Below are 16879 nucleotides of genomic sequence, written 5' to 3' on the forward strand. Positions count from 1 at the left end.
TGGCCATTTATGTAGTCCCTGCAGTCTTTTGAGTACACCAGGGAGAGTGCCTTCAGCAAGATTTATTAAATATTAGAAAAAGAGTAGTTCTTAGCAGAATGCCTGGGTGGCTCAGTTGGCTGAGAGTCCAAATCTTGATTCAGGCTCAGGTCATGATCCCAGGGTCATGGGGATTGAGCCCCCTGTTTTGGGCTCCATGCTAAGCGTGGTTTCTCTCTCCCTTGGCCCCTCTCCCCTGTTCATGTGCCCTCTCTCTCTCTCTCTCTCAAAATAAATAAATAAATAAATAAAAGTGTAGCTCCTAGCAAAGGTGTGTAATTAGTAGATTATTAGTGGTATCTTATTGAATTCCTCTTTGTTTTTCATTTATTTAAATTTGTAAGCTTCAAAGCTATAGGTATATGCTAGATTTGAACATTTTTGGCCACATTCTCTAGGCTAGATAAGTTACATTTATCTTACTTCAATTCAACAAGTGAGTATTAAGCACATATTCTATAGAATATTTTCCTAAGTATTGAGGAGTATTCAGGAGCCCTTAGTATTCAGTAACTATTGAGGAATATTCAGTATTCTTAAGCCCTTAAGAAGTCTGTTTTAAAGAACACATTATTTTGTGTTATTATTAGATAGATGAAAGTTCCTAATTGCATAAAGCAGTACAGCTTAACTGTATTAATCAAGAAGACATTAATTAAGGAATATAAGAAATCTCTAAACATAGCTTCTGTGCACAATGTCTAGGACCATATTTCTTAGCCCTGTGGGTTTTCCTTACATTCCCAGACCCGGAAACGTGCAGCCTCTGCTACCACCTGTGCCAACAAAATGGACCCCCATGCTAGCAAGTTTCTTCATCTGGCTCCCTTCAGAATCTGCCCTATGTGGGTGACTCTGGTTGGCTGACTCTTAAGTCACATGTCTGCCACCTAGTGGTTAAACATGCCTGAGAAATGTTTTGAATCCAGTATCGGGAGGATGACATTCAGAATGCAGAGAACTATCAAAGATGGAGGATATGTTCAAAAAATTGGGGGCAACCACAAATACGTCTCCACTACAACTTTTGTTGTACTCTTCCATATTAAAATTCTAAATAGCAGCGATACTGACATGTATCTATCCAGCAATACAACTATACTTGAACATAAACAAAATCACCTTTTCTCAAAAAAGAAAGTCCATGAATGTAGCTACATAACCAGGGTTCGTCCATATGTATACTCTTGCTCTTATTAAATCTCAATCATATCTTAATATTCTATAACCTATTGACTACTTTAAGTGTTAATCAGAATCAAGTATCCAATATAAAATAAAGAGGGAGAATAATATACATTATGTATATATAATATAACAAAAAAAAAAAAAAATCCCTCCTTCTCCAGCTGGTCAAAAAGTCCTAATGGCAGTTATAAATTCCAATTCTAAACCTCAATTCTTGGACTTCTGTAGATGAACTGATATATATTCATCACCAGCTCTAAGTACATAATTTCAGGATGATAGCCTCCCAGCCTAGCACTGTGTTATCTCCAAGATTGAATTAAGACAGACTCTTCTTTGGATCCTTTAACCGTTCTATAGAATCACCTGCTTCTGAATGATGTGATAGTGTAGTGAAACCAGGCTGGAGGCATCAGTCAGTTGCATTACCCCCTTTACTTTAAAATGTGTTTTTTTTTTTTTGGTCAGAAGTAATGTTGTGTATGATAACAAGACTGTAAGCAAAAATCTTGATAAAATGGTATTGCCAGTAGAAGCATAGCCATTAGAGAAGGCAAATCCATATCCAGAGAAAAAAAAAAAAAAAAAAAAAAAAAAACATTTATTACATTAAGAAAAGGTAGACACCCCCTCCTTGACGGAAGGGATCTGATGTGATCTGCTTGCATCAAGGTGACTAGCCTGGCCTCTAGGTGGACTGTTATCATGTCAGGGGTTCAAGATTGATGGTTGCAGCTGGTCACTTGGCCATTCAGCTGTGGTGGTAACCCTATCAACCTTAATGATGAGAAGCCCATTTTGCCAGGTCAATGAATAACTTCTATCACTGAAACCATGGTCACTTTTCTATACCCATTGAACAAATATTGTGGTGGCCAGAGAAATAGGCTGATATCCACAAGGTGATTAATTTTTGTCTAGCATATTGTTGAACTAACTAGTCCTAGTTCAGAGGTAACATCCAAGAAATTTGGTATTTTCTTTTCCTCAGTACTGTTACCATGCTAAATAGTTGAGGGTTCTTTTAGAGAAGATCTTTTGATTAGCTATTGCTTCATAACAGACCACACTAAAATTTAACCTCAGAAACAACATTATACTGTACTCACCAATTCAATGGGTCAGGGATTCAGAAAGGGCACAGTAATGATGGCCCTTCTCCGCTCTGTAATGTTTGGGCTCGCAACCCGATGACTTGATGGCTAGTGACAATGATATGCTGGTAAATGATTTATTTTACCAGAAAAAATTTAAAAAGCACTAACCTATAGTATTTGGAATTCCCATGGTTTTAATACTCCCATGGTGGCTGACTTCAGGCTACCAACATGATATCACTGAAAGCTGAGAAGTGAAATGATGCACAATAGGGAACCAACCTGTGCTATTTCTACCTTCAGATGCAATAGACGTAAACACCCCAAAGAGTGTAGATAATGGTAAAATACTTAGGAATTTTATTAAAAACTTGGAATTTAGTAAAATAATTAGGAGTTAATACATTTTGAGTGTTTATTATCTTTTCAAATATTGTTTATTTAATTATAAGCTTACATAATTTAAGCTTCAACAATAACTGTGTTTAACCACCGGCTCACAGAATTCCTGAAAATTAACAATCCCCTCTAACAAGCTGGTATGGGCCAGTGTCAGCACACCATTTGAGGCGGATAACTCGAGTATCTGGACTCTGCAAAGTCTGCTTGGGAGCAACCTATTTCTCATAGGTTCTAGGGCTCTGTGTGAACTTAACGCTGCTTATTTCTCCAACATCATCTGATGTTAGCCTTTCCCTGACAAACTTTCAAGAGAGTAGAATACCATGAATATAATCAAAGATTGAGAAATAAAAGGAAAGCTCTTTGAAAACATTGTGTCATTTCACACGGAAGAACTATTAATATTATTTTGACCCTTAAATATGATCCCTACCTATTGATCTATACATTTAGGGTCTCAGTTATTTGTGTTCTTCTGTGCCAATGCATGGCAAAGTTTTCTGACACTTCGAACTATAACTACTGATGGTGAATGTAGAGAAATTAATTTATTAAGAACTAAGAAATGTGACACTAATATGTGACACCGAATCGAACAATGACATTGTGAAAACCAAACATTTTTACTACTTTAGGAAATGTAAGCTTTAGGAAAACTCCTGAAAAAAATATGTTTTCTTTATTTCTTTCCATCCCAGTATCTTATATCTGCTTTTTCCTTTTTTGTTTGAGTAACTTCTGCTTTATTTTACATAGGCATTTGTTAGCCTATCCTTTTCACTACCCTTCTGAAAATCTCTCCCACAAAACTTCCTGCTCATATATTATTCTTCCCTGACCAAAATATTAATAACTGAGAAGTTAACCCAGCAGTTTTTTTTTTTTCAGGTATCTTTGTTTTTAGCAGCAGAACTGCCTTATTAAACTAAACAAAGGTGAAGCCCCAATTCACAAAACATTTTTATTTTTTTAAGTTTATTTATTTATCCTGAGAGAGACTGAGATAGCATGACTGGGAGAGGGGCAGAGAGAGAGGGAGACAGAGAATCCCAAGCAGGCTCTGCACCGTCAGCACAGAGCCCAGTGAGGCTTTCGAACTCACAAAACTGAGATCATGTCCTGAGCCAAAACCAAGAGTCGAATGCTTAACCGACTGAGCCACCCAGTCGCCCCACACAAAACATTTGAAAGTAAAATTTCTTTAGGTCTGGAACAGACTGAGACACTCACTGGACTTTCATGGCCCCAGAGGCTACTCTGGGTGAGTGTAGGTTCCCAAGTAGACCGTTATTTAAAAACCTCTTTTCCCCAAATGACTATTGCAAAACCTCAGTTCCTATATTCCACTTGGTTGCATCTACTTTTTTATTATGTAACCTAAGAATTAATTGTAAATAAAATTATTAGTGATTTTCACTGTGATTTTTATAGCAACATGTGATTATAACTATTACTATAATCACTATACAAATGTGATTATCACTATAATCACATTCAGAGCAACATAATTATGCTCATTTCTTTCAATTCAACAATTTTAAATGACCAAATGTGTATGAAGTTAGTTGTGACTTTTAATACTCTTCTAACAAAATCATCATGCATTGTGCAATGTTCTTCAATAATTACTCTATTTGATCACATCTGTTTTGTGTTCTATTTCTACTGAGCTCATGCTGAAATTATTAAATTTTCTAGAAGGATGAATAAGAATTTACATTACATTTTTTAAATGAGTAATTCCATTATATGATAGAGATGCAGTTTTATGGACCTTTAATGCCTTTTATGGACCCTGGCTTAGATTCAGGTGTGTGCTTCTTTGCTGCTACCTGTGGTAAACTCTGAGGTTATCATGAGATGCTAGGTAAAGCTGCAATCTTTTCAGATAGAAGTCAGTCATAAGTATTAGTAACTTGTGTTCATAAGATAATTGCATTTAGGGTAATTACATTTTCTGTTACGCCCAATAGCTGTTACTGGAGCACTTGGAATGCCTGGTGTCACGACATGAAAGGTCGCTAAGAATGACGGTGGTAAAACGGCAAGCCCAGTCTCCCTCGGGAGTGTCCAGTGAAGTCGAGGTTCTCAAGGCACTGAAATCTTTGTTTGAGCACCACAAGGCCTTGGATGAAAAGGTAGAGTATTTGGAAAGGTTGATTACAGTTTTATGTGTCGATTATACCTCAGTGAAGCTGATATTTAAAAAAATAAAATAAACTTCAGCTACCAATTTTAAAGAGTATTGACAGGAGATTTCAAGCTTCACTGTGCTTTTGTCATGAGCATCAGGTTCCTTGTCTTCATCCATGACTCAGCTGACTCCTGACGTAAATGAGTACAGAGAAACACGTCTGATTTATAGGAAAATCATTTTTATAACTGCAGCTGGATTATTGTGTGTATATTGGTGATGCTCATAACCCTGTTTTTTTTAATACCACCGAATCTATGGCTTATCAAGTTACACTTTTATTGTGGTGCATTATGGTCCTAGTCCAGATGGCCATTTGAAATTTAATATTGTCATTCAGTCTCCCTCTCTCTCCTTCTCTTTCTCTCCTCCCAGCCCCTCTCTGAAATGCATGTCTATAGATCCCAACACAGAAGACCACTAACTGGAAATTCAACATATCTTGAAGTATAAATTGGATGTATACTCTAACCTTTGGAGGTTTATATTAGAAGCATACATTTTATTTGATCTCTGATACCTTCTGAGTATATATTCTGAGTATATATTTTGAGGAATCTCTGAATATAACAGCATAAGGTATCAGTGGAGAAAACCTGCTTTAGGTCTTTTTAAAAAAGTGGCAGTAAGCTTCTTTTAGCTGTTACTCAAAAAACTTCGACTGACATAAATAAGCCAATATGATGATAATATCCTTGGGAGATTAATAAGGCTTATGACATGATTTTAATTTTGTGAAATGTTACAGAATTAACTTTTTAAAATTAATAAAGCTTTAGGATTTTGTAGAGTGGGAATTGGGGCACTTCAATTAGAAAGTACCTGATAAGTTCTGAGTATTAAAATCCAAATGAGAGATTATTACCCGGTTATATCTAGGTTTTAAGCATGCAGACACTTGTGCTCTAGTTAAAATTTATGTACATATATACTTTTATCACTGGTCTTTCAGATGGTCTTAGACCAGGGTATTATGTGAAGTATGTGCATAACGATAATTCTACCTTGTAGATTGTTAAGAAGAAATTGTAGCTTATTTTTCATTTTAGCCATGAGAGGAAAGTAGTTTATGAATAATTTTGAGTAAGATAGAAATTGATATTATATAAAGATCCTTGATAAATATAATATCACTACTATCAAGTATCAAATACTTAATATGTTTGATGTCTAAGTTCATATTCCCTTTATTATTAAAAAAATACATTGTTAAGAATTTGCAAGACTTCATACTTATGGAATGTCTATTATAAGTCAGACAGATATTTGACAAACAAAAATAGATAAGACATTGTCCTTACGACTGAGGAGTTCAAAGTTATTGCTAGAGATTCACGTGTCAATAACGGGTAATGTTAAGAAACAGTATGTACAGTGCAATAGGGAGCCACAGGAAAAGTGACTAATTCCACTTGAGAAAGTGATTTTAAAAAGTTCAAGAATGTCTTCACAGAGGGTATGACATTTGGACTTGAATATTAGAGAATGTGTAGGAGTTTTTTAAGCAGAGTAATGAAGATACTCTGAGCAACAGGATCAATATGTAAAATAACCCAGATGTATAAGAAGAGCACAGCCTATCCAGAGAAAATGTAATAGTTTTGAATGCCTTGAATGAAAGTGCTTGAGAATGTGTGATCTTAGAAGTTCCCTATATGCACTCCCACATCACCTGAGTGGTATCTTATGAAAGAATGCATGCAAGGCAGTAAACAGTATTCAGGACAAATAACCTGATGGGTGTGAGTACATTTAAGAAGAAAATAGTTGTTGCACAACTTAGACTAGACAAATAATCTACTATGTAGACATTCAGTGAGTTTAGCATAACTAAATGAAGCATTTTATACTATGGCGCTAGGAGCTGTAATAGTATGTACTAACTCACTAGAAGTTCCAGGGACATTGGTTAGTTCATAGGCAACTGAACTGATTATCAGCTAAGTATTGTTGAACAGTCTAAAGGAAAAGTGTTATGAGCTTGGATTCTGGAGTTGGACAGATATGGACAAGTGACTTCTCTAAACATCTGTTTTCCTCTTTTGAATGGAGAGCTAATAGTACTTAGCTCATAGAATTGCCATGAGGATTAAATGTGATCTGATGTGCAAAAAACTCTTATATGGTACTTAGCATATGGCAAGTGCTCATTGAATGTTAATGAGTATCACTGTTAATGTGAATAAATTTCAGCACTTGATAAAACTTTCAAACTAAGTAAAGATGTTGGTGTTACTGTTGATCCACATGCTTGTTTTAAGTAGCATTTTATTTAGTTATTGAAGGATTAATATGTGCTTTCATGGACAGTTCCCCTAGGAATAGCTCACAGCTACTCAAGAGGCTAGGAAGGGTGGGGAAACAAATTACAACATTCTATAAGTACTATGGATACTATGTTATAATACAGAGAGATGATCAGAAGAAGATGCAATTAACCATTTCTTGCTGACAAGACACTACCGACTTTACAGGGTAAAGTTACACACGAAGAGCTAAACAAAGTAGAGAAAATTAAGCATAGCTATGGATGGTTACAATTACTGGCAGTTGTCATTATCAATGTCCTTATTTATACATCCACTGAGTTGTAAGTTTGAATTTTCCTTATTAGCGAAGACTGACCGTAACTTTGAATATCACTCTCCAATGTGTTAACCAATTTTGGAGGCTGGAGGAAATGATAAATATACATGTTTAAGTATAAGTAAAAATTCATAGTAAATATATATATACACTCCATACATATTTCTGTGATCTAATATCATATTGCCAAAACTGGATTTGAACTTCTGGTCTAAGGAGAAAACATTTACAATGTTTTCTGTTATAGGACTGATAATTCCAAAATGAAACCCTGCCATACCTTACTTTTAATTTGGAATGTATGCTTCTTCCACCAAAGTTTCTTTTCATCCTGAAACACATTTGTTATTTTTAAGGAATTATTTTATTTTAAATTCTCAGGGATAGGATGTATGTAGCCTTGAAACATCCTTTGGGGAAAAAATTCTTTAGTTATTTTTTATACCCTTATGAAGAAAATTGATATAGTAGATGAAACTATAAATAAAAAATTCTAGGTGTACATAAATATTTTAGAGGTTATACTATAGTTCTATAAATTAAAACATTAACATGTATTAACTAAGAGACTACAAACAATGGATGCGTTGAATGTGGTTAAATAGCAAAAGAAATCAGAAAAGGTTACGTATAGAGCTAAGGATATCACCTGTGTACTTACGTTTAGGAAAAAAAAAGGTAAAATTATAATTTTTCATGGCATATCAATCATGTCTAGATAGTTCCACAGCACACCAAATCCAACAAGGAAAGTAAAGGTAATTATGTCATTCTGCTGGTGCTGTGCTTAGCAGAGCAGAGCAAAAAGCTAAAAGCTGGTCAGAGACAATATTTTTTTCACTGCTAATGCAATTTAAGCTATACAGACAAGGTAAAATGTTGGGATTCTTTATGCCTTAGAAAAGTTACTTTTTTGCATCCCACCTTTTTTGTTTGTTTGTTTGTTTGTCTTATTCAGTTTAGCAGAAATTAGTGCAATATGAATTAAATACAGAGAATAATTTATCCTAATAAAAACATGAATCATACATTTATCTCATAATGTATTGATATTTACCGCCCCAGTTTTTGGATTTACAACTAATTCAAAATATATTCAGAAATTGTTTTTATTTTCTTGTAGAGACACCTTTAGATTCATTACTTTGTGGGTAATATAATCTCAAGCTGTAGATACCATTCTAAATTTATTTGAGGGGTTATTCTATATTCAAGTTGTTTGATAAGCTTAATGATTTTTACCCTTTGAAGACTCACTATAATGAGAATAAAAATGTTTAACTTTGTGGTAAATAGGAATCATATTAGAACAATTTTTGTGATCATCAGTTTAGCAAAGAAAGTCAGGAAGATACTTTAGCCTACAGGATAGCCTGGTTTCAGCCATTCTGTAAATGATTTGAAGAACTCTTTTAGAAACATTCCAGTGTATCAGTATATCTTATAAAATAAGACACCTAACCTCTTCACAGCAGTGTTAATGTGATAGTATCAATGTTGCTTATAGTGAGATTGTTAACTTACATTTTGACAATTTCATATTGCTCTTCTCATCAACTACGATTCTTAGAACTTTCTCACTCAGAACACCTGAATTTTATAGCTGGTATTTTAGGAAGTGGGTGTGAAACTTTATAATCAACCCTGTTAAATATCAAGCACATCTACTAAGATTTTTGTTGATATCTGAATTCCACGTATCAGCAATCCTCCTTATTTTCAGCCTTCAGATATTTGCTTCTTTTACATCTATCCAGGCTGCTAATAAAAAAAGTATTCCCCAAGTCAAATCATCAAAGACTTCCTTTCAAGTAGTTCTTGTTCAGTTATTAATCAGCATTATTAGTTTTATGCATTTTAATGAACAATTGGATATTTGTCAAAAAGCATGGGTACGTGTCAGGCTATCTAGCACACCTAAATATCATGAAAGATCCTATGTAATTAATTATCTTTGATATCAGATATCAATTCATGTACATATTACTAATTTTCAGAGGATTTGAGCATAACTAAATATAATTCATATTAAACTCCTCTCAGATAGTTATTCTTTCTAACTCAAGATACATTTCAGGAGTGAAGTGCACCCAGCCACCTGAATATGTATCAGTTATCATTATACGGCACAAAAATATAATTGATATTTTTTAAAATTTCTTGTTAGATTCTAGATTAATAGGATATTAGTGGGGGGTTTTTGTCTGCTTACTAATTGAAAAGTAATGTTAAATTCAACTTTAATTATGTGAATTTCTAAAATATATTTAACCTATATTCTCACTTAAATCTTATCTTTTTAAAATAGGAAAATGTGATACACTAAAATATACTGTCAATGAATTAATAAAATTAGAGCTAATAAAAATATATATTAAAATACATATTAACTGCACAAATACTATAACATTCCCATGGAGCAAATTCTATGTTAGCTCATATTCAAAAATTTGCCATGAATTGCATCTTAAGTTGAAGAACTGTGTATTTTATTGATTCTTTTCTAAGGAAAATTAAGTCACTGTAGACATTAATTTTAATTCCAATTTGAATTAAATTAAATTAAATTCAGTTAAAATCCTTTCTCTGAATTCCTTAAATTTTACATGATAATATATATTTTACATATATGTAATATAGAGCATATCTAAAGATCTGAACATATAATAACTAAAACAATTTTAGAAGTTCTAAGAAAGCAAGAATTAAAGACCACTTCTTTGAGTTTCATTTATTTATGAAACATTTGTAAATCATATTATTTCCAAATCATAAATATTTTCAAACTAAATGTGCAGAATATTCGGTTCTATAAAATATGATGGCTTAACCTTTGGTATCTGGAAGCTAGTTAGGAATTCCAGAGTAATCAAATAGTTTTCAATCCCTCAGTAGCAATGTAGACCTCTAACTAATACAACATTATGAGCAATAGACAACATTTTTTCAGATTCTGAGAATCTTTTATGAAGTTACTCATACCAAATGAAGCTCACATATTATTTTTTAAAAAGTAGAAAGAAAGATTTTGCCTATGTCTCATACTTAATCAGTGAGTCTTTTTCAGGGGAATTCATAATATATTTTTGAACTTTGCCTCCACTTACTGTGAGTCAGAATTAAGAATAAGCAGGTCTGTCTCTTTCCCGTTAGAAATTCTGTCATTGAGACTAAAATGACTTGCTTATAAGGAAATACCGTGATAGAGAGATGCTATAAGGTGACAATGTATTCATAGAATTTATGAGCACTTAGGGCTATAACTACGTTAAAAATTCGCCAAATATGACTGTCTCGGATAATGTTAATGATGGATTCAGCACAGTTTAACATGTATGGGATGTACATTACTGCACATATTTTGGTTTTTCTTCTAGGTAAGGGAGCGACTGAGGGTTTCTTTAGAAAGAGTCTCTGCACTGGAAGAAGAACTAGCTGCTGCTAATCAGGAGGTAACATACCAAACTTTCTCCTCTTTTGAGGTGTGATATCACTAGCATTATAGCCCTTGTGTTTCACATCACTTTGATTAAAACTGTCACAAAAAATAAATTACATTCTGTATATGCCACTGAACAAGGTGTGTTGAAACCAGTTGCCAGAGTCATGTTTCCTGATATCTGGTGGTTCAGATCAGTCACTTAAAGATGAAAAGAAAATTATCAAGCTCTAGTGACAAAGTGGCTTAGAAAGACTGCAGTCAGAATGCCAGTCCTTTCAGAGAGTAAAACACAGCTCCAAAATTGGAAAGCATGTCAAATATCTGCTAAACTTAGAAAATGGCACAAATGAAGTTAAGTCCTTGGAGATATAAACATACTTCCCTCAAGGTTCTTACTATTCTTATCTTCTAAAGCATCATGCCCGTGTTTAGTGGCACCATTAAATCCACTTGCTGTCATTCATGACTAAGGTATTATAACCATCTCTGAGATTTAAAAAGTTGTGTTTTTTTTTTTCTTTAGAAAAATTGACTTACTTTGGTTTTTAGTATACAGATTAACTTGGGTCACTAGACCAGATATATATATATATCTATAGATATATATATATTTTTATATATCTGTAAAAGAATATATTAAAATATATAAACAATAATCTGTATAGGCCACTAAAATCGACCTATCTCTTTCTCTGTCTCTAAGAGAGAGAATACTTGTAAGGCTACTTTTTCCTCCAGAAATGTATTCCAGTAAGGTAAATATTGGCATTGGCTAGTTGGACATACTAAAATAACTCTACAAAATATTCTTATTTTAAATAATTAAATATGTGGGCAGGTAATGTCATTAATTATAAGTATTATCAGGGCATTCTTACTACAATAATACTTGCATTTACATTACACACACAAATACACATTTTTAAGGCATGTTAAAAATTTCATCTAGTACAAATCACCTTGTTCTTTAAAATAAACTAAACCAAAAAAAAAAAAAAAAACAAGTTTAAAGTTTGCCTTTGTTTGTTCTGGGTTTAACAACTTAAACTTTAGAAAAAATGGACTTTTAATTGCAGAGACAATCAGTTCCATGTCAACTAAATGCTAGCTGTGTTAAAAACATAAACGGTGGCATGATAGTTAAAAAATAAATAGACAAAGCATTCAGTTCAGCTTAATAAACTGGATGACTTCAAATAAATAAAAATAAATAAGTAAATAAAACAAAGGGAAATAAGAGATTGGTACATCTTAGTCATCACAGAAGAAAAGAACCTCTGAGATAATGGATGATGACGAAGAACTCAGTCTTTTTATGAGAAAGGATAGGTTTTACCTGTACAGCAGGTATATGCATTCCTGGAACGTCCAGAAAGAAAATATTAAATGTTTGTTTATTTTGTGTTTTATCATTGTTAATTTTGATTTTCTTGTATGTTTAAAAGTACATTTATTTTGGGTACATCCCTCAAAACATTTTATCATTAAGGGTAGAGAAACAAAAGCTTTGGCAACTACGAATATGAAAGCCTTGCTTACCATACAGTAATAAAGCCTCTGTCTGTTATAAACAAAGGTGAGGTGAGACCCCTTGGCCAAAGTATGTATGCTGCAATAAAAATATCCCTCAAGTTCAAGTAAGGCGCTGACAATTAGCTCCAGAAATGGCAACTGAATAGTTCAATTAGATATAAAATGGGAGAACAACACTTGAGGGGACCAAAGCAGAGGAAAGACTTTTGCTGGTTGTCTTAAACATTTTAGCCTCAAATTTTTTTGTAGTCTCTTATAGGCAGCATGGTCCATTTGATTCTTATATGTAAATTAAATATATTTTAAATCATTACATCATTCTACAATTACTGCCATCCTTCTAAATGCTTTTTGTTTTGTTTTAAATAATTTGTATAAGAGGATAGTAATTGTGTGCTCATTATTAACTTCAACATGTTTTCTTTTTGTTGTTGATTTTTATTAACTTCCAGGTGGCTTAACCAGACTCCCTACTTAGGAAGCCACATATCCACAGATGGGGAAAGGGGTAGCAAACTTATCTTAGTTTTCTAACAATAAATTGTTTATAAATAATTAATGATTTTAAGAGAGAGTACATGGGAAAAACCAACTTTTACTTCATAATGAAATTTATATTTCACTATGAAAATCAAAAATAGAGAGAGAGAAAGATCAGAAGACACCTGCAGTGTGAGTTCTTAGAACAGCAGTTGTACATGAAATCTCTTATAAGTAAGGCATCATGTATTGATGCTGAGAAACATTTAGAAATCTGACAAAATAAGCTTAGAAAAAGTGTATACTATTGGCAGCTTTAGAAAGGGGAAATAGGTAAAGTTTGATTATTAGAGGAAGTAACTGAAAATATTTTAGAAAACAAAGGACAATTTTTTATAGAAAAAAAAGAGAACTATTGAAGAACACATTCTTAAGAACCAAACAAAAATATGTAACATAGCCAAAAACAACCAGGTACTAGAACAAAATTCTGCATATGGCTCAATTAGCAAAGCGTTGGGGAAAATTTCATTTGCTGCTTCAGATTTTAAATTAAAATTAAAAATACTTACAAGTGTCCCTTATAATTCAATCTATGCATTTCTTGTGTTCATATAGCAAGCTTGACAAGTGAGGATACCACATTATCAGAATCTGATTTGTGAGTTTCTGGTAGTGATAATAACCATCCAGATAGCAAGGAATCTATCCAAACATTTTCCTGAATTGTTTCAGTTCCAAAATTCAGAAAGGAGAAATCAGAGAGCAGAGGTTAAGACTGCAAGTGATACCTTGAGATATATATATATATATATATATATATATATATATATATGCAGATATCTATATGTAGATATATATGTAGATATCTATATATATGCAGATATCTATATGTAGATATATATGTAGATATCTATATATAGATATATAGATATATATTTGTAGAGTCTGAGAAAATGATGGAATGTAGTTTATTCTGTCATCGTTATATTATACATATATATCAGCAGAATAATCCTGGAAGTTTGGTACTGCTATTATTTTACAGATGAACCTAGAGAGGTTATGTCTCCTAATATGCCATTCTCTCCTACTAGAAAATGTTGTTATCTCTGAACTTGTCTTAACTCTCTGTATTCAGGCAGTGCTAATCCCTCCATTTAACTGTGGCTACTCATTTACTCCCTTCTTTTTACATATACAGTAAAACCACTATAGTTCAGGTCTTCATAAATTCTCACTTGGAATATTACTATAGATTTTTATTTATTCTTGTCTCCTATCCTTTTCTGCTATATAATTCTCCAAGGTTAAACTTGCTAAGGAAAGCTCTAATCATAGTGACTATTTTTAATAACATATTCTAATGTGTAATATATACTTATATGTAATATATAGCATATTAGTGTATTAATAACATAACGATATACTGTATTATCATATGTTAATAATATAGGGATATATCAAGAATCTCTTCAATGGTCCTAACTTACAAATCTAGCTCTAACTCCCACCCCCTTACTGCCCTGACTGAGTCATTCTAAGGTCTTGTTAAAATATAGTATTCACTATTTTTGAAATCAGCCAACATTTTTCCTGCGTCTTATGCTAATGTCTCTCTTGGAATGCTTCCACAACCCCAATTCACACACTGAAATCATATTTCCCCATTTAAACTCAAGTTCAGACATTACCTTTTTAATGAAATATTTTATGATTTCCTGCTAACAGTCATCACTCCTTAGTTTAAATTGCCAAAGCTCATTGCTTCAGCATTTATTATGACTGTTCAACAACTATTGGAGTTGATTATATATCTGTCTAAGCCTAAGTGGTTAGTTCCCTGATAAAGTGGACTGCATCTTGTTCATTTGTATTTATTGTATTCACCACAGTGATATGAACCTCATGATTAATATATATTTGTCAAATTTCATTGTATAGATTTGTTCTAACCAGTGTTGTCACATTGTTCTTTTGCTGTTTCCTTAATATTCAAGTTTAAATAACCTTCATGCTCAAAAACCACAATGTATTGATTATATGGATTATATGAACAAGATGTCTTTCCAAATACAATTATTGAGTAACCACCAAGTACAGAAAATTCCAAGTCTCTGACAGGAAGAATAGGAAAAAAATAAAATAAGTGAATCATAATGCAAATTTTCATGCAATTTTCCCTCAAGTGGTGAAGACGAACATGTAAACATAAGTAAGATATAATGTCGTGCAAAACTAAATAAATGAAAAATAGAGGCCCAAAAAGCAGAGAGAGGAGGGTATTTATTCTGAACCAAAGGATCAGAGAGGGCTCACCCTTGAAGGAAAACTATGATTTGGCCTTAAAACTGGGGGAAAATGTTTCAGGCTGAGCAGAGCGTATGGAAAAAACAAAACAAAACCTGAAATTGGCCATTTCAAGAGTAAAGGATGATGTTGTGTTGGTAAGGATTTGGGTGTGAAAAGATGTGGCAGTAGAAAGTGGGGTGGTGGGGAGGACTGAATTTCAAGACGGCCCTAAATGCCATACGCAAAGTGTAAAATTCATACGTTATGAGAATAAAGAAATGAAATGAGAAAGCGTTGAAGGCTTTGTTTTATTTCTGTTTTGTTTTGTTTTGGTAAAGTGAAAACCACTGAAAGTATGTTCCTTTTTAATTTTATTTTATTATTATTATTATTTTTTTGTAAAGTGTTAGGTTAGAGTGGAGTAGAGCTTGAAAGCTGACATGATTGGCATGGCTGGCTGATGTAATTATCTGCTATGTGATTTTGATCATGACACCTCAATTCAACAAACATTTAATGGGCATCTTCTGTTTCCCAGGCAATGAATTAAGTACTAGATATCAATATATTAATAAAACTCAGACATTGATAAATCAGTAGTTCTCTCAAATATGGGAAATAGACATGTTACAAAGAAATTATAGTGGGAAGTTATTATTTATGAGGATGGAGTTTCAGTTTGGGAATATGAAAAAAGTTCTGAAGATGGATGGTGGTGCAACAATGGCATAACAATGTAATCATACCTAATGTCACTAACCTCTACACTTAAAAATGGTTAAAATGGTAAATGGTACAGCTTACTACAATAAGAAATTAATTATAATACAATATGACTAATGTGAAAATGGGAGTAAGTACAAGGTTTTATAATATTACAAAACAGAGTAACCAGTTGTATGGGCACAAAAGAGGAAAAGCAGATGGTATTATAAAAGTTTTCCTAGAGAAATTTTGCCATTTGCAATAACACGGATGAATGTTGAGACATTACACTAAGTGAAACAAGTCAGACAAAGAAATACTGTAAGACCTTACTTATATATGTAGAATCTAAGAATGTTGAACTCACAGAAATAGAGTAGCTTGGTGGTTGCCCAGGCTGGAGGGGTGGGAGAAATGGGAGAGGTTTATCAAGGATACAAACTTTCTGTTATAAGGAAGATTAGAGGATCTGATGTATATACCATGGTGGCTGTAGTTAATGATACTGTATTGTATACAGCAAATTTTAAGATTTGCTCGAACAGGAGATGTTAAATGTTTTCACCAGCAACAACTAAAAAATGGTAATTATGTGAGATGATGGAGGTGATGTATTAACTAACCTTATTGTAGTAAACATTCCAAAATATGTACATATATCAAATTACTGTTTTGTATGCCTTAAACTTACACAATGTATTTATCAATCGTATCTCACTAAAGGTGGAAAAATATTTCAGAATCTTCCTAGAGAAAAAAAAATTACCTAGAATTTGAAGGATGACTTTAAAGAGCTTACCAGATGGACTTGGAGGAAAAGAAGGGAAGCAGGCAGGAGGAGGGATGGGGACTAGGCTGCAGAAAATAGCAGATCTGGGTAGGGACGCCTGGAGCCTGGGCAACAATGAGCCAATGAAGAGT

At 33.2% G+C, this 16879-nt stretch overlaps 1 protein-coding gene across 15 annotated transcripts in view; it reads left to right on the forward strand.

Moving 5' to 3' along the window:
- The window catches only part of PPFIA2 (PPFI scaffold protein A2), a 479884-nt gene that overhangs the window by 286781 nt on the left and 176224 nt on the right, over positions 1–16879 (forward strand). For 13 of the 15 annotated variants that reach the window (XM_086712721.1, XM_086712720.1, XM_086712724.1 and 10 more), the window contains 2 exons: positions 4700–4864; positions 10884–10958. In XM_086712721.1, coding sequence (XP_086568847.1) covers positions 4700–4864; positions 10884–10958 — 240 coding nt within the window. The remainder of the gene's footprint in view (positions 1–4699; positions 4865–10883; positions 10959–16879) is intronic. The other 2 variants (XM_086712726.1, XM_025926572.2) reach the window with 1 other exon arrangement.

This window comes from Puma concolor, chromosome B4 (assembly GCF_028749965.1).
Source record: "Puma concolor isolate L17-30 chromosome B4, mPumCon1.1.hap2, whole genome shotgun sequence".
Taxonomy (NCBI): domain Eukaryota; kingdom Metazoa; phylum Chordata; class Mammalia; order Carnivora; family Felidae; genus Puma; species Puma concolor.